This window comes from Drosophila persimilis, unplaced genomic scaffold, assembly GCF_003286085.1.
Source record: "Drosophila persimilis strain 14011-0111.01,24,50 unplaced genomic scaffold, DperRS2 tig00000002-arrow-pilon, whole genome shotgun sequence".
Taxonomy (NCBI): Eukaryota; Metazoa; Arthropoda; class Insecta; order Diptera; family Drosophilidae; genus Drosophila; species Drosophila persimilis.
The window spans coordinates 20,198,781-20,217,377 of record NW_020825289.1 but is presented as its reverse complement, the minus strand read 5'-3'; the positions used below and the strand labels follow the sequence as shown (position 1 = coordinate 20,217,377).

The 18,597-nt window shown below is 46.7% G+C and overlaps 8 protein-coding genes across 8 annotated transcripts; 4 read left to right on the top strand and 4 right to left on the bottom strand.

Annotated features, from left to right (window-relative positions):
- Nucleotides 1-135: 135 nt before the first annotated feature.
- On the bottom strand, nt 136-3,349 carry LOC6600804 (25S rRNA (cytosine-C(5))-methyltransferase nop2). The gene is made up of 3 exons (XM_002025939.2): nt 3,205-3,349; nt 2,152-3,143; nt 136-2,090 (listed from the first exon to the last, which is right to left on the bottom strand). The coding sequence occupies exons 1-3, from the start codon at nt 3,299-3,301 to the stop codon at nt 375-377; spliced, it is 2,805 nt and encodes a 934-aa protein (XP_002025975.1). The 5' UTR covers nt 3,302-3,349; the 3' UTR covers nt 136-374.
- A 345-nt stretch (nt 3,350-3,694) lies between these two features.
- Nucleotides 3,695-5,779, top strand: LOC6600805 (diacylglycerol kinase epsilon). The gene is made up of 4 exons (XM_002025940.2): nt 3,695-3,942; nt 4,016-5,023; nt 5,085-5,402; nt 5,456-5,779. Exons 1-4 carry the CDS (start codon nt 3,775-3,777, stop codon nt 5,579-5,581), a joined length of 1,620 nt encoding a protein of 539 aa, XP_002025976.1. The 5' UTR covers nt 3,695-3,774; the 3' UTR covers nt 5,582-5,779.
- On the bottom strand, nt 5,770-6,848 carry LOC6600806 (nascent polypeptide-associated complex subunit alpha). Its single transcript, XM_002025941.2, has 2 exons — nt 6,831-6,848; nt 5,770-6,581 (listed from the first exon to the last, which is right to left on the bottom strand). Exon 2 carries the CDS (start codon nt 6,573-6,575, stop codon nt 5,928-5,930), a length of 648 nt encoding a protein of 215 aa, XP_002025977.1. The 5' UTR covers nt 6,576-6,581; nt 6,831-6,848; the 3' UTR covers nt 5,770-5,927.
- Nucleotides 6,849-7,783: 935 nt separating this feature from the next.
- Nucleotides 7,784-9,182, top strand: LOC6600807 (tetratricopeptide repeat protein 4). The gene is made up of 2 exons (XM_002025942.2): nt 7,784-8,451; nt 8,508-9,182. Exons 1-2 carry the CDS (start codon nt 7,822-7,824, stop codon nt 9,066-9,068), a joined length of 1,191 nt encoding a protein of 396 aa, XP_002025978.1. The 5' UTR covers nt 7,784-7,821; the 3' UTR covers nt 9,069-9,182.
- A 38-nt stretch (nt 9,183-9,220) lies between these two features.
- Nucleotides 9,221-12,461, bottom strand: LOC6600808. Its single transcript, XM_002025943.2, has one exon. It carries the CDS (start codon nt 12,338-12,340, stop codon nt 9,881-9,883), a length of 2,460 nt encoding a protein of 819 aa, XP_002025979.1. The 5' UTR covers nt 12,341-12,461; the 3' UTR covers nt 9,221-9,880.
- A 531-nt stretch (nt 12,462-12,992) lies between these two features.
- LOC6600809 (geminin) lies at nt 12,993-13,853 on the top strand. Its single transcript, XM_002025944.2, has one exon. It carries the CDS (start codon nt 13,079-13,081, stop codon nt 13,646-13,648), a length of 570 nt encoding a protein of 189 aa, XP_002025980.1. The 5' UTR covers nt 12,993-13,078; the 3' UTR covers nt 13,649-13,853.
- A 27-nt stretch (nt 13,854-13,880) lies between these two features.
- On the bottom strand, nt 13,881-15,946 carry LOC6600810 (zinc finger protein 2). The gene is made up of 5 exons (XM_002025945.2): nt 15,814-15,946; nt 15,117-15,750; nt 14,669-15,058; nt 14,061-14,613; nt 13,881-13,999 (listed from the first exon to the last, which is right to left on the bottom strand). Exons 1-5 carry the CDS (start codon nt 15,818-15,820, stop codon nt 13,946-13,948), a joined length of 1,638 nt encoding a protein of 545 aa, XP_002025981.2. The 5' UTR covers nt 15,821-15,946; the 3' UTR covers nt 13,881-13,945.
- A 1,929-nt stretch (nt 15,947-17,875) lies between these two features.
- Nucleotides 17,876-18,250, top strand: LOC6600811 (chorion protein S38). The gene has a single exon (XM_002025946.1). It carries the CDS (start codon nt 17,876-17,878, stop codon nt 18,248-18,250), a length of 375 nt encoding a protein of 124 aa, XP_002025982.1.
- Nucleotides 18,251-18,597: the final 347 nt, after the last annotated feature.

Below are 18,597 nucleotides of genomic sequence, written 5' to 3'. Positions count from 1 at the left end.
GACGGCTTTATCTGTTCTGCTGAGGGGGTAACGCCCAGCTGGAGCTTGGACTAGGGCTGGAATGGATATATCGCTATATACAAACAACTAAAGCCTTAGGCCTGATCGATGCAAATTTGCAGTGGAAAAACCCGCTTTCTGATTACATTAATCCGAGCTTAACGTTTATTGAATATGTTCGTTAATTACAAGCAACGTTTTAGTTCACAATCTTCAAACCGTAGCCAAGGCAATAGAAACAGTTCGCGGTATAAAACAGATCATCGTTTTGGGGGTATTCAGAGACAGCCTCTGGGACTACCCCCCAACCATTTGACTAGGCTTCAGGCCTACACTTAACCAACTACTTAACCGACTTGTATGATTTATAGTGTTCACTTCTTGAACTTTTTGCCTTTGCCTCCTCTGGGATTTGGATTTGCTCCCGTCTTTGACTTCTTCAGCTGTCCGATCTGCTTGGACTTCTGCTTCAGATTGTTCTGCCTTTTGATGGGTTTGCCCTCCAGCACGGGCACATCGTCAGCGTCGATACGCGGGGCCTTGGCCAGTTTGGCGTTTGCTTTGGCACTTGCTGCTGGCTTAGCTGTTTGCTGATTGACTTTGGCCTTCTTGTCCTTTGGCTGGAACCTTTTCGCTTCGGGCTTGGGTGCTGCTGGAGACTGCTTTCCAGGAGACGCTTTGCCATTGGACTGAGAAGGGAACTTCTTACCGGCATCCGGTTTGGATGGTTTTCCCTTCCCATTAGCCTGCGCTGCCTTGAACTCCTGCTTCTTTTGGGCCTTCGGTAGTCCGTTCTTCTCTAGGGGCTTCTCCTTCTTTTGGGCCTTCGGTGTTCCGTTCTTCTCAAGGCGCTTCTCCTTCTTTTGGCCCGTCGGTGCACCGGTCGCCTCCTGGGGCTTCTCGTTCTTTTGAGCTTTCGGTTTACCGTTCGTCTCTTGGGGTTGCTCTGGCTTTGGGGTCTTGGCCACCTTGACGGGCTTCTCGAATACCTTGGCCACATACTTCTTTTTGTTCGCCTCGAGCTTCTTTTTCTTCAGATCCAGGTCAATATCTGTGAGGCTTGGCTTGCCGGCCCGCTTGCCCAGAAGCTTGCGAGGAGCCTTTTCCGCATCCGCATTTTCTTCTGCATCCTCAGCCGCTTCCTTAGCTTCTGCTGCTTCAGTTGTGGTCTCGCCTTCGATGGGTTCATCGAGCTGCTTCTCGTCCTCCTCCTGCTGCTCCTTGGTTATGGGTATCGTGTTGGAGAACTTCTTCAGCTTGGCCACATAGAAGCCGTCCATGTTGTGGGTGTGTGGATAATAGCGCTTGGTCAGATTCAAGCTGGGATGGAACCGATGCTGCCGGAACTTGGTGAAGCCCTCAACGCCAAAGTCAAGTCCAGTGGGTACCAGCTTAACGTTGCGCTTCTTCAGCGCATAGTCGATGACCCACTCGTTTTCCTCGGGGAGCACAGAGCAGGTGGAGTACACAATGATGCCACCGGTCGATGATTTGGCATCCACACAGTCGATGGCGGTGAGGAGAAGCTTGCGCTGAAGATTGTAGCAGCGTTGCACGTCCACATCCGATTTCGTCGTCTTCACACTAGGATCCTTGGACACGACACCAGTTCCAGTGCAGGGGGCATCCAGCAGGATACGATCGAAGCCGGTCATTATTTTACGGAACTTGGTGCCGTCCTCGCAGCTCACGACAGAATTTACAACTCCCAGCCGATGGAAATTGGCCACAACGGCCTTGATGCGATCCCTGTTGGAGTCGTTGGCAAAAAGCACGCCAGAGTTCTTCATGGCGGCCGCAATGTGGGAGCCCTTCCCGCCCGGAGCAGAGCACATGTCCAGAATGCGTTCGTTCTCCTGCGGGGCCAGCGCCATCACTGGCAGCATCGAGGAGGCGCCCTGGATCATATAATAACCGCCCAGATACTCCGGAGTGGCACCCAGCGGCACCTGAGAGTTGAAGATTACCAAGCCCTCTTTGGTCCACTTGCCCAGGGGATCCAGATTTACGCCACGATTGATCAGGGCGCCGGCCAGCTGCCGGCGGCGTATTTTCAGCGTGTTCGTACGGATTGTTAGCGGACGGGCCACCTAGAAGGAAGGATAAATTGGTTAAGCTTCATTCCAGTCTCCTGCGGTGATGGTTACTCACCTCTGATGATTCTAGGTATTCCATGAGCTCGCTCAGAGGGAACATATCCATAAGCTTTTCCATAAGGAAATCATTGTAGCTATAGTACAGACAAAGATCCTGGCGCAGCCGATCGATGTACTCGCTGCGGGAGCGATCAGCCTGACGATATTTCTTAAAGTCGGACAGGACCAGGGTGACGTCCTTGATGCGCTGCTGCACGTCCTGTAAGGTGATTTCTTTCTCGGCCTCCTCCTCTTCGGTCGGCAGCTGAAACACATCCTGATGATCCACTGTCATTTGCATTTCCTCTTCTGCCTCCTGGGCTTCTTTGGCCTCGCGTTTCTTCAGCTTCTTATTGGCGCGTTCAATGGGAAGCTTGTCATCGTCATCATCATCCTCGTCGTCGTCCTCATCATCATCGCTACCACTACCTTCTTGGGCACCTTCATCACCGGATATATCAAAGTCGTCATCAGAGTTGGCCTCATCATCATCGTCGGACAGATCTGCCAACTTGCCAACTTTAGCATCATCTTCATCGGAATCTTCTTCAATCTCCTGCTCGTCGTCATCTACGTCTTCAGCCGATTCCGCGTCTGAGTCATCTTCCTGACCACTTTCCGCCTCCAAATCAGCGTCAGAGTCCTCCTCCAACTCCTCCTCCGAATCTGGCTCCGGCTGTGGGAGCTTTTTCAATTTCTGCTGCTTCTTCGGCTTTAGCCAATCGTCATTTTCATCTGTGAAGCCCTTGGTAGCAGAAGCCTTTTGTAGTTTGCCGGCTGGTACAAGCTGTGGAACCTCCTCGTCTGAGGATGCCTCTTGAGGCTCCACCTCATCCTCGGGCTCGCTGTCGCTATTGTATTTCTTTTGTCGTTGAGCCAGCTGCTTTTGCTGCCCCTTTGCACGCTTCTCCTGTATCTTAGCCTTTTGCACAACCTTCTTCTGCTCACGCTTGACGACACGCTGCTTCTGGCGGTGAGACAGCTTCTTATCCTCCTCTTCCTGGGGAGCTGCACGATACAATTCTTCAAATAAGCAAACTCTTCAGCGGGGCATTTCAACATTACTTACCAAAAGACTGCTTGCGAAATACGGGTGCGCCCTGTTTGCGCGCCTTGCGGCCAGGTCCCTTCTTCGGTTTGTCATCGAACTCAGCCTTGCGACCCATACTTTTAACTAAATTTCTTTAATTTTTGAGCAGAAACAAAATAAAAACGTGAGCTCTTTGATTTTGCTCCACGTGCGCCGCTCAAAAGACAGCGAGTACTTTGCAACACTACAACAGAGCGAACCGACACTGTTTGTGCTGCCAGCTATAAAACTGCTAGAAGCCGTGAAATATTTTGAATACATATATGTATATAGATAGAAAGAGTCTATTTACAGCTACAAAGTGTAATTTAAAATTAAATAGTATGATATTAATTAAATCGGCAATTACTCGTTAATACTGTAACCTAGTTAACTTAATCTAGCTATTCGATTGTAGCGGAAATAGCCAGATTAGGAAAACAGCCGTCTCAGCACTGACAGGTAATTAGCAGTCGGTATCGGGATGTTGGCTGAAGAAAAACAAACGAATCGTGAAAATGCCGAAAACTGCAATTTTTTAGCATAATTAAGGGATTTTGTGCACGCACCATGGACATTGCCGCAATTGACCTGAGCGTGGAAGCGCTCATTGGCTCGTTGCTGGCTCTGGGCGTGCTCTTTGCGTTCTGTCGCAGCATTCTGGCCGAAGATGTTGTCATTAGCATATTATCGGGGAAGTCACGTCATAGCTGGAAATCAATAAAAATCATCGAGCAGGTGCGTGTGCTCACTTGTTGCCAGCACCCCTCTGCACACATCCACGAGCACTGACAATTTCTCTCAATCGCAGGCCTGCTTCTGTAATGTATGCGAGATTTTGATGACACCCTCGGCAGGACTCTTCTGCGACTGCTGCGGCCTATGCACGCACGCAACGCCGGTATGCCAGCGCCAGGCGGACAGAGGATATCGATGCAAGGATAAATGGTTGCGCAACGAGACCTCCGTGCGGCATCTGTGGGTCCACGGCAATCTGCCGATGGGAATCAACTGCTCTGCCTGTGGTGATGAAGTGGATCATCATGCTAGCACTGATCCGGGACTGTATGGATGGCGCTGTGCCTGGTGCCAGCGCTGCTACCACGATGACTGCTACAAGGAAATCAATGTCAAGGACGAGTGTGACTTTGGCGAGTTCAAGGACATGATTTTTCCGCCATACAGCTTTGTGGCCGCCCGCACTCGGGACTCAATGCGCCTGCATCTGGCCAGTATAACACCGCCCGATATAGAGAACTGGGAGCCTTTGATTGTGATAGCCAACACAAAGTCTGGCAGCAGTACGGGCGCCGATGTTTTGTCCCTTCTGCGTGGCTACCTGCATCCTATGCAGGTCATGGAGCTCGGCTCCCGCGGACCCCAGGACGCTCTGCAGTGGGCAGCAAAGGCTAGTCCCCGCCCCTGTCGCATACTGGTGGCCGGCGGAGATGGGACCATTGGTTGGGTGATGAACACCATCTACGCTTTGAATATAAAGCCCCAGCCCTCGGTAGCCATCATGCCGCTGGGCACTGGCAACGATTTGTCGCGAGTGCTTGGCTGGGGAGCGGAGCCACCCACTGTTCTCGACCCGGTACAGATCCTGCGCAGCATTCGACGCGCCCGCTCCATCAATCTGGATCGTTATGACCTGCAAATCGAGAAGCTACACTATCGACTGCCCATTCAAAGACATCCCACAAAGACCGTACACGTGTATAACTACTTCAGCGTGGGTGTGGACGCGTACATCACCTACAACTTCCACAAGACGCGCGAATCTCGATTTTATCTTCTCAGCAGCCGCATTTTCAATAAGGTAGCTTTCAAAGAAGTGACCAGGTTCAAGACATATCAAGACATCAACCCATACTTTGCAGCTGCTGTACTTTACATTTGGAACGCAGCAGGTCATGCAACCGGGCTGCGAACGAATTGAGGAAAAACTCACCTTGTACCTGGACAACAAACCGATCCAACTGCCGGAACTGCAGGCGCTGGTCTTTCTCAACATAGACTCCTGGGGCGCCGGCTGCAAGTTGTGTGAGCTGAGCAACTCCAATGGCGATACGCGAATTGTCAACTCTATATCCGATGGAGTGATGGAAGTGTTTGGCATCGTCTCGTCCTTTCACATCGCCCAGCTGCAGTGTAACATAAGCAAACCAGTGAGGATTGGCCAAGCCAAGCAGATTAGGGTAAGTGTTCTGTGTTCTTATGGGGAATTCCGTGTTTCACTCTTCGCTCTCAGTTGCAAGTGAAGGAAACCGTACCGATGCAGGCAGATGGAGAGCCCTGGATGCAGAGTCCGGCCGACATACGATTGCAGGCACGCAGCCAGGCTCGTGTCCTCAAGCTGGATCCAATCTCCACCTAATATTTGACCCCCAGACTAATCCACATTGTGCCAGTCACCGTAATCTCCCCTAACGTACTTATATATTTAATGAATGTACTTGACTCGAAACCGCATTCTATTTAACTTTCGAATTGTTTTAAGTTGAAAAGTTGCAATCGCATTTGAAAGCACTCCTAATGCTAGTCCCAAAATAAACAGGAATTGTGTCAGAAAGAATTTCACTTTATTCTTGATTAATAATGCTTTTAAATGTTGACTGGTGTAGCATGCAGTCGCTTGATGCATGCATAACAGCTGGGTCTGTAGTTATCGAAAGGGCGGGTAAGCAACGAAATCATAGTTTCTGCGGCGCGTGGAGAGCTATCTAGAGCATGGTGAGCTCCATGATGGCATTGACTATGTCGTTGCTGTTGTTCTTCAGCGCCTTGATGGCCTTCGCTCGCGTCGTGTTCGCCTGCGTTATGACCAGCTCAATGTCCTTTTCATCGACGCCAGTGTCATCGACCTCCTCCTCATCTTCCTCGGCAATCGGAGCCACCGATGTGGTGGCACCAACGCTGTCGACGGCGCCGGCAGCCTCTGGGGCCTTGAACTTCTCGGCGGCGGCGACCTGAGCCTGCTGGGAAAGATCCTCAATCTTGGCCTCACCGAACACGATGTAGGTGTCGCTGTGGGGATTCTTGTAAACATCCGGGTTGTTGATCACGAACAGGATGTTCTTCGACTTGCGGATGGTGACACGGTTGACGCCATGGATCTGCTTCAGGCCCAGCTTGAGCATGATCTTCCTCGCCTTCTTCTCGCCGCGAGACTGCTTGGCCTTGGACACCAGATCAATGGGCAAGCCAGTGGCTCCGCCACCCAGCTGGGTGGTGCCTGCACCTGTCTCCTCCAAGCCGGGCATGCCATCGGAGTCGCTGTCGCTGCCGTCATCCTCGACGCGTACATCCTCGACCTTGGCCTCGGCGGAGGTGGAGGGAGCCTCGTTCTTGATTTCAGTGAGTTCTGGCATTTTTATCTGTAAGCAACCAAATGATTCATCTATTAGCGTTGTATCATCAAACTAATCACTTTAACTAATGTCTAGCCCAGCATCTGGTGCCGGCAGAAAAGAGGCAAGAAAACCCCCAGCTGGGGGTCATTATCAGCGCTGGTCATTGATTTTTCTATGAATATTTAAACGTATAAGCAGCCAGCCAAGCAAAAAATAATTCTATGTATTGATAGTTAATACGGTTGGCTATAGTATTTTGCATGCAAATATTACCTTTACAATGTGATGGTTTCTTAAATTACAGAATTATTTACCTTTGGAAAAAGTGCAGGAAATGAAAAGAGATGGGGCAATCGAAGATCGGAGTTATCGATAAAATATACTGAAAATACCCCACAAATTTCAAAATATACCGTGAATATACTGACGAGCTCAAGTTATATTAAACATATTCCTCGATTTTGATATTCTGTGGAATATTACTAGCTAGATAGAACCCTCAGCCACGCCCACAAAATTTTATCCGATTAATGAGTCAATGGTCTACTTTACTGGCTTGTTTTAAATACTTGACTTGTTTTCCTGCTGCGGCGATTGCTTTGATTGTTTTTGCCTCAATTTTGGTTAAACAAAATACCGATGAAAACCCGAACTTAGCCCACTTAAGCCCCCGATCTTTAAATAGTTCAACGACTTAAGGTCCATGGCGGAAAATAATTGTGTTTGTAAGTTATTCTCGTAGATCTGTCTTATCCTTCGTATTTACTTATAAAAAAAACGACGATATCTTTCACCTGATCTTCGCTAAGACTATTTAATTTTCATTATATTCGCTGGAATATTGAAATACCCCTTGGGCTACAATGGGTTAATCATTATTCGTCTAGATTTGGAAACCGAATTTTTCGATTTTGATATTCCGGAGAATATTACTAGCTTTAAAGAACATTTAGCCATGCGTTCATAATTTTATCTGATTAATGAACCTATTTGCTACTTGACTGGTATATTTTAAACAGTTGCTTTTATTGGACTTTGCCTAAAAAACGGTTTTAGCGAAAAAGGTCAACCACAATTCCACTAAATTAATGTTTGTACATGGTAAATACATTCTAACTACACATTTGCTACATATGAAATACATTTGTATGTAATCGAAGGCGACACTGTCAGTGTGACCGCGGATTAATTGATGAAATATACGACATCTGGCCACACATCGTTCAGCATGTGCCATTCCTTTGTTTTTGTTTTTTTATGAGCTATGGATGAGCTGGATGCCCAAAAAACTTGGACGGACGAGGAACGTCTGGAGCTGGCTGCCAAGTTAGATGCCGAGCTGGATGCCTTCATCGATGGTCTGGAGAAAAAGCGGTATGAGGAGGGCTGGCCCGAGGATCGATGGCAGGAGGAAATGGATAAGCACCCGTTCTTCATGAAGAAGGCGCCACAACCTGGCGATGATGTCCATCCCATGTTCGAGGGCCTGCAGAAGCTCAAGTACGATCCTGAGGAGAACACACGCGACGAGCTGGCACTCAATTACAAAGAAGACGGAAACTTCTATATGAAGCACAAGAAATTCCGCATGGCCGTGTACAGCTTTACCGAGGGAATCAAGTCGAAGTCTGACAACCCCGATGTATTGGCCGTACTGTATAATAATCGCTCAGCGGCCCACTATTTCATCAAGAACTACAGATCCTCCTTGAGCGATGCTCAACGAGCCTTATTCTTCAAGCCGGACTACACAAAGGCCCGCTGGAGGGCAGCCCAATGTGCTTATGAACTGGATAAGTTTGATGTGTGCACGCAGATGTGCGAGGAACTGCTGGAGGTGGATATCGACCACAAGGAGGCTAAAGAACTGCTGCACAAGAACAAGATGAAGAAGGTGACTGCGATGATAATTCCCGATGTTCGCCATATAAGCTCTGGTTTTTCTTTCAGCTGGAAACGGAACGCAATCAGCGGAAAGAGGCTGCCGAGTCCAAGCGTCGTCTGACCCGATTCCAAAAGCTTCGGGACGCCATTGAGCAGCGTGTTATCAAATTCGACGATCAAAAGGTAGGAAAAAAGGCCAACATTACCGAGGAGTTGCTGCGTCCCAAGTTCCTGCCCCTAGAGGACCACCCAGTGCATCTCGACGACGATGGCAGCACTCTAATCTGGCCTGCGGCCTTCTCCTACCCAGAGTTCCTCTTCAGCGATTTTCAGCAGCAGCTGCCGGAGACCGCCACCATGATGGATTGCCTTACGACGCTATTTGCCGAACCACTGCCCTGCGACAAGTCGCATAACTACCGAATGGGAAATGTGAATGTGTACTACGAGAATCGCAAAGCAGCCTGTGTCCACAAGGTGGAACCCGAGAGATCGCTAAGCGAAATTATCAATGAGAAGGGCTTCTTTGTCTCTGGAGGAGCCCTGCTCTTCTATGTGGTACCGAAAGATACGCGGGTTGAGCAGGAGTTTTTAAATGAGCAACGACGGCCAATGGTCTACAGTTGAGGCTATGACGAAATAAAGGGTGTCCACTATTGACACATTAAACAACTATTTTGCTCTCCCTACTCTGACTCGAGCCAGATTCTATTAAAATGTTTTTTTCGGTTGCAGCAAAAACTTTTTATTAAGCTTACATCTTAGTCACGGTACAATTGAGCGTTGGTGGGGCTATATAAGCATTTATTAAATAGGACTAACCAGTTTTTGATATGTTATGCGAAGCCAAAAAGCGTAGTTCCAGCAACACACCGCCCCCAAATATCTGGGAAGGTGCGAGCCGAGTGTAATGTTACATTTTATGATTAGGTTAGAATATAATAAAAACTTGTTTAACTAAATTTGGTTATCTTTTCAACAACGAGGAGCCTAAATGAGTCAACAATATCGGATTTTGTATAATTCGTATAAAAGCGTTTCTGTAAATTTTCCTTAATTGAGCATATTCGTATGTATGTATAAATCGTAGAGTAGACAATCAATTCACAACAGTAATACTAGGAGCGCTCCTTAAATGGAACTGGATATGATTCGTTAGAGTACTTATGACAAAGCTGGATCAACATATAAGGCTATACTATATAGAATAAGTGCAACGTTGGAAAGCGTATTACATACATGGATAAAATAATATTAAGCTGATGATATCAGCTTCTCATCAAAACAACACAAAGCTGGAGAGATCACAATCACAAGATAACCTATAACATAAATTAAGCGATACTTTAAACAATTAAAAGGTGTGTGCTTCCACAGTGACGTGAGTAGATGTTCCTGCGAAAGCATTCCTTGATAAAATTAACTTAACTGCATAGTTCCTACGGCTGCGGCGATGGCGAATTCCTCTGCAAGACGTTGTTCAGACGCATTTTCAGCGGCGAAAAGTCAATTCTCTTGAAACGAGGCAGAGAGGCAAACTTTTTCATGCTGCCCCCAGACGGCTGCAGTTCATTGGACGTAGCCACCGACTGAGTCATGGGCTGATGGGCCACAGGCTTAGTCTTGTTCGGGGAATTTCCAAATTTTGCCAGTGTGGCATACTTCTGGAGCAATCGAGTTGCCTGCTCGGCCGCCTGATAGTGGTTCTCGTACTCATCCTCCAGTTTGGGCTGGACAATGCCCCCGTTCATGGTGGGGTATCTTGGCTGTCCCGGGGATTTATCCTCAGTGGACTGACCGTCATCGAACTTGAAATCAATATTCTTGAGCATTGTTAAGTGTAAGAGCTCCTCCTCTATTCCTTCCATATTATTGTTGTTGTGATTGTTGCTGTTTGTGCTATTGGGGCGCTTTACCGGATGAGTCACGGCATAGACTCCCTCGGAGATCTTGTGGGCGGCAGTCTTCTTCGTTGAGATTTTAGTCTTGGTGGATAATGATGATGATGTTGCTGTTGCCGATGCGTTGATGGCCTTCTGACGCTGTTCGATGATTTGCTGTGGCGACGATATATAGAGATTCTCCTTGCGTTCGCGACGCAACTTGGAACTAACAAGGTGCCTCAGGCTTGGGCCATGTTCGGTGGGACTTCGCCGCTTGGATTTAAGAGTATCGCAACTGTTTGGATAGTACGAGGGCACCTTGTCGTCTACGCTTATAATGGACTTCCTAGGCGTCTGGTAGTAGTCCTCCTCCTCCTCCTCCTGATAGCTGTGCTTCTCTTTAGGTGTTCCCTTTTGCGGCAAGGCTGGCAAAGGAGATTCGGTGGGTGTGCTGGTGCTGAGGCCAATGCCTAGAGGTTGGGCCTCTAGCTCCTGGGCGGCCTTGACAGCCAAGAGATTCTCATACAAATGCTCGGCAAAACCGGACGCAGCTGCTGCTGTGGTGCTGTTCAAGGAGCTGCCATGCATGGCCTCGTAGATGTCACTCTCATTGGCAGCCGGAGCTACCAATGTCTTGGTGGGTTGGTCCTCCGTGTTACAGCTGCTGGTGGAAGAGCAATAGGAGCCCGTGGAATATCCAGACGAGGTGGAGGCAGTGCTTCCAGCTGGCTGCGGCAGCACCTCCTTCTCTATTATTTTCACGATGGGCGCCATCACACAGTATCCGGTGAGATCGTCCACCATAATCTTATTTTTCTTCACACGATTGCTGTGCGGCACTGCACCATGGGATCCGATCAGATTAATGGTTGATGTATTACATGCGGAAAAGTTAAAGTTATTCGGCAGTTGCTCAGATACATTTAAGCTCTCCAGGGAGCCGGATTTGCTCAAGTGTCTCGTGATCTGTGCGACCAACTGATCCCGTGAGATTGGTTCAATGGCCGAGTCATCCAGACTGATGTTCAGCTCAACGCTAGACTCGTGGCTTTGCGTGAAAATATCCTCCCCAAAGGTGTCCAGAAAGTTGAGCTTCGAAAGGTCGGGACTTGAGAAGCTATTCCGCTGGGATTTGCTCAGCTGGGAAGTGCGCTTCAAGGGCAGAGCCACCTCTGGAGTCGGCGCATTTTCGTAGAGGGGCAACTGGTCGTCCTTCGGCTGCTGGACGGGTTCACTAACACTGCCGGAGCGTTTCTGGCGCGTACTCCCGAAGAGGTTGTCCAGCATGTTCTTGTATTTCTTCTTCTTGGCTAGCTCCACTTCGGGGTTGGTGCAGGATCGCGGAATATCGCCCAAAGGAGAGCACTCAAATGTGTTTATGCGTTTACGATATGGGTGCGTTGGTAGGGGAGGTGGCGAAGGCGTCTCCATAACAGCTGGCTTCATCTCCTCATATATGCCCGAGGCAATGGAGGCGCGCGATATTCGGCTTCCGTCAAAGATTTCCTCATAGATCTGCGAGACACGCGCCGAGAAGTGGCTGATGTCCAAAGCATCTGGCAGATTTGGCAGTGGACCCAAGGCACCAGGACCCCTACTCAATCGGCGCTGCTCCAGGAAAACCTGTCTGTACAGCTCCAGATTCTTAATGGACTTCTTCATCCACTTCATGTGGCGCCGACAGGACAACTCAGTTTCCAAAGCAAAGTAAATGAAGCATTCGCGCCGATTTTGGGTCCAAAACAGCCCGTACGAGTGCTGCTTGGTCCGTGAGGTGGCCAAGCTCATGCTGACGCCGGGCACATTCACCGAGACACTCAGCGCTTTGGAAGATGCTGGCGGCTCTTCATTGTCCGCAGATCCCTGAAATGTGAGGCGAAGGAAGCAGGGCACACATTTGATGGCTTCGATTTTCACTTGGCATCGAGTCCACGTCTTATAGCGCAGCGCCATTGCGCGCTTATCGTGTGTATCCAACTTGACGTCCATACACATGGAAATCTCGTTGTGGTCCATCTTTGCCACCAGTAAAATGTTCTGTGCTATGGGCGCAGGATGCTGTTGTGTGGGTGGGTGTGCGTCGAGTGGAAATAAAAAGGTGAACGATTTAATTACGGTATTAGCAGATTTTACATGTTTTTTTTTCGAATGGGTGGAGTCCAGTGTGACCGCGGACGTAACGATAAAATATACTGTCCGACCCTCCCAAATATACCAAAATATACGGTCTCATTTTAAAAATATACCGTAAATATACTGAAGAATTCAAGTTCTATATTCCTCGATTTGTGTAATCCGTGGAATATTACTAGCTGTATGGAACATTTGGCCATGCCCACATAATTTTATATGATTTATGAATTAATTTTCTACTTGATTGGCTTAATTTAAATAATTGCTTTTATTGGATTTCTTTATATCGTTGAAAATGAAATTAATAGATTGATGAAATTGACAAAATGAAACACAATTATATACCGTAAATATACCGTCGGTTCAATTTTGACCTCAAAAATACCAACGGACTATCAAAATTTAGCAATAGGAACGGTTTGATTCGCTACCGGTATATTTTGGTATATTTTATATATATTGGTATATTTTATCGATAAGTCCGATATCAACTGTTCAGCATTTTTGGCGGCCATTACAACGTGAAATTTTGTGGAAAAGATTTAATGCGTAAACAGAACGGCGAGCAAATAACACGTTCGCTTAACCATTGATAAATACGAATAACGAACAGCATTGAAGATGTCTACGGGAGCTGCAAGAGTCTACATCCAAGTCGAAAGCGAGGCCGAGCAGCAGGAGCATCTGAAGCAACAACGCAAGACACTGAAGCCGCTGCACGGCAACGTCAACGATAAGGAGAATCTGTCGGGACGCGCCTCCATCGTGGATCAACTGAGTCGCTTGAAGGCCGGCGTCCCAATTACGCCCAGTACCAAATACGGCAAACGCAAATGCGTGGACACGGCAGCAGCTGCAACATCGACTAAGGATGCCGATACACAAACTGAGGCTCAGGAGGATCCGCAAAACGACGCCGACAAACCCATCACAGCAGACGATCTCACCAGTGAGTGTGAGCCCGGGGAGAACTATTACAAATTGTTGGCTGAACAACGGCGGGTTGCCTTGGAGGACTCGCTGACAGAGAACCGACATCTGCATGAACGCATCGAGGGGCTGGAGGAGGAGATGGACACGATGCGGCAGGAACTAGACGAGGCAAAGAATCTGGTGGAGGTGCTCAAGGAAATTTGTGACGAGGACACCAGCGAGGTGGAGGAGGACGAGACTGAAGCCGCTCAGAACTAATTGCCTGCCCATGCTGCTACCATGTGCACATGTTTTGTTTATTTAAAATTATACAATTAGTTGTAGTTAACGAATTCCTTCATTTTATAATTTACCCATGTATGTTCCCTAACCCAACGGACTGGTCTCAGTGAAAGCCAGCAATATATTTACCTGTTAATTGCCAGTTATGATGTTCCCAATAAAACGTATTTCCTAATATGAACCGCTGTTGATTGTAACAATTGCCAAATAAATGAATATTTTAAAGTTTATTCAATAGGAAAATACATATACATAGAGTAAACCTATGTGCTCCTATTTCAGCCAATCACTGATGATTTCCTCGCTGTCGAAGTTATCCACATCGAACTGAGAGGGGAGATAAGTTGCTAATGATTGGGAAATTACATTTGGACACAGCTGTACTTACTGCAACAGCCTCCTGGTAGGTGGGCACGCTTCCACTGACGTCCACGTCGTTTACCACAGCATTCCTGTAAGCAGCATCCGCCTCTGCTGCTGCTTTGCGTATGGCTGCCTCAGAGTCGTTCGCCTCGGCCACACGAGACTCCTTAATGGACGGTGGGTCATTCTTCTGTGCATGAGCACCCTCTACCATGCCGTGGATCGATTTTAAGTGCTGGCGCAGCGCATAAATACGCGAGTACTCCGCCCCGCATTCACTACACCTGAATTTTCCACTAGTAAGCACCTTGACAGTGTCTTTTTTTTCAGACGAAACAATAACCAGGGTACTTTTGCTGGCTGGATCATTCTTGTGGGTTTTCATGTGATTGTTGACTGCATACAGCGTGGAAAAGGGACGGTTGCAAAACTCACACTCGAAAGGTTTGGTGTGCGAATTCTTATGAGCGTTCAGCTGCACCGATGTGCGGAAGGACTTTGAGCACATATCACAGGAAAACTGGCGCTCCGCGTCATGGATGTGGAGGTGATGTGTGTAATTTGACTGCAATTTAAAGCTACATCGAAAGGATAATTATTATTTATGATTTTTATTGTATTCTGTTGACTCACCGCTTGTTGCAGACAATGCACACGTAGGGACGAATGTCTGTGTGGGAGCGCAAATGCAGGGTGAGGGAGTATGAGACACGAAACCTTTTGCCACACGCCTCGCAGGCGTAGGGCTTCTCTCCTGTGTGAACACGTTCGTGTTTGACCTTTTCGAATGGGCGATAGAATACCTTGCCGCAGTACTGGCATGGAAATTCTGGTCTACTTTTGTCGACGGGATCTTTTTTCGACAATGAAGTAGAAGGCTCCGCTTGTTTCTTCTCATGCATCTTTAAATGCATCCGGTAGTTGGTGGAGTTTTTGAACTGGCGATTGCAAGTGCCGCACACGAACTTGCTCGGGGCTTCCGTATGCATCTTCTGGTGAATCGTCTTGAGGCCGTAATCAAATCTGAAAGAGGATAGCACTGTAAGGAGGGCAGCCGTTTTTGGCTTATCTGAGCACCTACTCTCTTTGACAGATCTCGCAGAAAAACAAATCCAGTCCGCTATATTCCTGAAGGGCGCCCACAGGAAGGGCATCCTGAATTCGCTTGAGCTTGGGCTCGTCGTGTATGCGCATATGGAACTTGAGACTCTTTTGCGTGTTGAAAACGGTATTACAAATTTTGCAATTAAATTTTGGGTAATCTCCGTCGGCAGTTGCTCTTGCAACTTTGCGTCGGGTGGGCTGCCTGGGCATGCTCGCATTTTGGCTGGCTACATTGCCCGCCCCTTCTGGTGGGCACACATGATTTTCGGCACTGCTGTGGCTCTCGTATATGATGTGGCAATCAAAGCAAAAGTAACGTTCCGACTCTGCATCGACCTGCTGTGGGTCATCTATCACGTCCCAAAGCGGCACATCTGCTTCCACTATTTCCTCTTCCTCAACCAAATTAGTCTCCTCGGTGCCGCTTGTTTGGAATTCATCCCTGCCGATGCCGCTGAGGCAGGAGCCACTATGATGGTCCTTGTTATATGCCTCTTCGTTCTCGTACACATTTCCACAAAAATTGCAATGTAATACGCACTCCTGGGAAGGCATGTTGTCGTCCACGTGCCTGGTAGTATCGGTTGATGGGTCCCCACGTTCGATGGAGGCTGAATGGGAGGAGAATTTCACTGTACTGTGAGTGCCATCAATCTCTGGCAGTTTATACTCACACGACATGGCGTTATTTGCGCTCAAATAGTTTATTTACTAAAAGTTAAACATCTGCAGTTTACCTAGTGGACCTATCGACCTATCGTTTTCTGTCCACGATCAAAAATCATATGCCTCGATTTTGATATTCCATTTGATATTACTCGCTAGCTAGGAAACTCAGCGCAGAACACATAGTTTTATACGGTTGATGAATCAATTTTCTACTTAACTGGCTTATTTTGAATACTTGCTTTTATTGGACTTTGCTTAAAAAAAGGTTTTAGCGAAAAAGGTCAAACCAATGAAACGTAAGAAAACGTAAGAGAAAAATCGTTCCAATTGTTCAATTTCTTTATTCCGTTGAATAATGCTGCCTAACTAAAACCATTAGCTCTGCCCACATAATTTTAAGCCATTAATGAATACTTTTTCTACCTGATTGACTACTTTTAAGTACTTTCTTTTATTGTAAAGTGTAGGTAACAAGGTTTAAGCAAAAAATGTCAACAAAAAAACAGTGGCAACGTAAGTGAGTGCGAAATGTCACGTCAACCGGAGTTTGGGCACAGGTATACCCTATTTCGTTGATATATATATGAAGAAACGGTTTTTCCAATCTGTTTTAAAACGAAATTAATATAGAAATGATCTCAGATTGTTATGTTTTGGACATATTAATACATATACATATATTAATATGTCTCGATGCAGATACCCATTCTTGGTTTCTGTAAGAAGACCAAAACCTTCAACATATCGTTGAAATAGCTTTGCAACAGAAACTGACTAGTTGTGGCCTTTATTGGTGCATTAGATGACAAAAATTTTCTGAATTCTATAACATCCATTTCCCAGGGTATGCAAAATGTTGTTCAATCCGCGCAATGTTGTGGAACAATGCTGCTCGATTTCACGGCACATGAGTCTGGCCCATACAAATTAAATGTTGCCAGCAACATAACACGTTAGAAAACGTAGCTGAGTGTGGAATTTAAGGGACATTGTTGAGGGGAAAAAGGACATTAAGGCGAGGAAAAATCCCAAAAAAGTCCTACCAAACTTGAGCGCCAAATCCAATTGAGATGGCAGTGCTTCGATAAATCGCGACAGCTGATCGCTAGTGGTGGTTATACAATTTTTTAACATTTTAAAAATATACCGAAAAATTCCAAAAAACCGAAAAATACTTGAAAATATTCTTCGTTGTTAATCTTCCGTGGAATATTACTAGCAAGATTGATCTCTCAGCTCTGCCCACATAATTTTATACGATTGATGAATCGATTTTCTACTTGATTGACTTGATAACGTTTAAAATTGACAAAATATACCATTATATACCGATATACCGTAAATATACCGTCGGTTCAATTTTTACCTTAAATGTTACATGATTACTACATGAAATGTTGCAGAGTATGTAGATATTACAACGATAGTTTGCGGGCAAAATTCTAAAATATAATCGGAATTCAATTTACTTTTATTTGCTATTTATTTTCTACAATTTAAAACCACTCGAGTTTAGTTTGTTTGCTTCTTGATATGTACCTGTAACATGAAAATCATTTATGAGGCTTAATAAAACACTGGAAATTTCTATTTCCGCCTTCAGCCTGGGTGTAGAGCAACAAAATCAGAAATTATGTCAACTCTTGCTAAGCATTAAGCATGCGAATGCGGGAGAGCTACAGACGTCATGTCTGATTTGGATCTGGCGAGTCGCCTTCTGAATGCCAACTCGGATCAAGTGAGCACTGGCTGGCTACTTTAGGAGCGATCATGAATAAAAGTTGGGCAGAATTACGACTAGGAAAACCCTGCCCTGCCGCATAATTGTGAATTCAACTTACACATGGGGAATTCTTCCGACGATGCAGCAACAACAAGCACATGGAATGCCGCCACCTGCCACCTTCCGCCTGGCGACGGCTTGCAGAAGAGCCTCGATCAGTCGAATGAAATTTGAATAAAAGCTCGCACAGATCGAGCAGCAAGTGGTGCATGCCAATGAGCTTCGGTGGCCGCGCATCACTCACAATAAATAGATGTCGACATTCTGTGGCCTCCACACTCACAATGGATCCACTCAAGAGCTATCTGCTGCTCCTGACCACGGCCGTCTGTCTGACGGTCTGTGTCCTGGCCACGCCCACTCTCAGCAAGTCCAAAGCAGTCGCCCTGAAGCCGATCAACCTTCCGGATCCAAGCCAACTCCTATCCACTCTGTCATCCAAGCTTGTCAAGCCGAAGCCCGCCTTTATTTCGGATCCTAAGCAGCTTCTGGAGGGCCTATCTTCCAAATTTGTTAAGCCAAAGCCCGTTTTTGTGAAGCCCGTGATTGTTAAGCCCGTCGTTGTGGTCAAGCCGGTGCTTGTCGGTGGTGCCGGCGGAAGTGGACACGGACATGGTCATGGACACGGACATCATGGCAAAAATAAGTTTACAAGTTAATTACAATTTTAGAAATTTATAATTAAGAAGATTTCGAGCTCCGAATAAAGTAAGATTTAAATATAAAAGTGTCACGGCTATAAGCTATGTACTTTCACGGGTATGCAAGATAAAAAAAAACTATATTTAGAAACAACAATTCAATTCAATATAATCTATTTTAACAGAATCAGCTCTAAGAATCCGACCTGGATTCAGTCGTTCAGTTGGCTTGAAAAGTGAAAGGGAGGAAACCTTCGAAGGATTCCAATAAGCGTATCTCGATGTGCATAATGATGGGTCCTAATGAGTGCCTTTGTGAGCAAATTGAAAGGCGTTGCTGAGAGCAGGCAGCTGTGAAGTCGAAC

Excerpts from the sequence above, each read along its gene's own strand:
- LOC6600804 (XM_002025939.2), bottom strand. The coding sequence starts at position 3,301 with ATGGGTCGCAAGGCTGAGTTCGATGACAAACCGAAGAAGGGACCTGGC. Across the intron at positions 3,144-3,204 it reads ATTTCGCAAGCAGTCTTTTG|CTCCCCAGGAAGAGGAGGAT; the intron begins GTAAGTAATGTT and ends TGTATCGTGCAG. Across the intron at positions 2,091-2,151 it reads AATACCTAGAATCATCAGAG|GTGGCCCGTCCGCTAACAAT; the intron begins GTGAGTAACCAT and ends CCTTCCTTCTAG.
- LOC6600808 (XM_002025943.2), bottom strand. The coding sequence starts at position 12,340 with ATGGACCACAACGAGATTTCCATGTGTATGGACGTCAAGTTGGATACA.
- LOC6600811 (XM_002025946.1), top strand. The coding sequence starts at position 17,876 with ATGGATCCACTCAAGAGCTATCTGCTGCTCCTGACCACGGCCGTCTGT.
- LOC6600807 (XM_002025942.2), top strand. The coding sequence starts at position 7,822 with ATGGATGAGCTGGATGCCCAAAAAACTTGGACGGACGAGGAACGTCTG. Across the intron at positions 8,452-8,507 it reads ACAAGAACAAGATGAAGAAG|CTGGAAACGGAACGCAATCA; the intron begins GTGACTGCGATG and ends TTTTTCTTTCAG.
- LOC6600810 (XM_002025945.2), bottom strand. Across the intron at positions 15,059-15,116 it reads TGCGAGATCTGTCAAAGAGA|ATTTGATTACGGCCTCAAGA; the intron begins GTAGGTGCTCAG and ends ATCCTCTTTCAG. Across the intron at positions 14,614-14,668 it reads TGCATTGTCTGCAACAAGCG|CTTTAAATTGCAGTCAAATT; the intron begins GTGAGTCAACAG and ends CTTTCGATGTAG.
- LOC6600809 (XM_002025944.2), top strand. The coding sequence starts at position 13,079 with ATGTCTACGGGAGCTGCAAGAGTCTACATCCAAGTCGAAAGCGAGGCC.
- LOC6600806 (XM_002025941.2), bottom strand. The coding sequence starts at position 6,575 with ATGCCAGAACTCACTGAAATCAAGAACGAGGCTCCCTCCACCTCCGCC.
- LOC6600805 (XM_002025940.2), top strand. The coding sequence starts at position 3,775 with ATGGACATTGCCGCAATTGACCTGAGCGTGGAAGCGCTCATTGGCTCG. Across the intron at positions 5,024-5,084 it reads GCAGCCGCATTTTCAATAAG|CTGCTGTACTTTACATTTGG; the intron begins GTAGCTTTCAAA and ends CATACTTTGCAG. Across the intron at positions 5,403-5,455 it reads GCCAAGCCAAGCAGATTAGG|TTGCAAGTGAAGGAAACCGT; the intron begins GTAAGTGTTCTG and ends CTTCGCTCTCAG.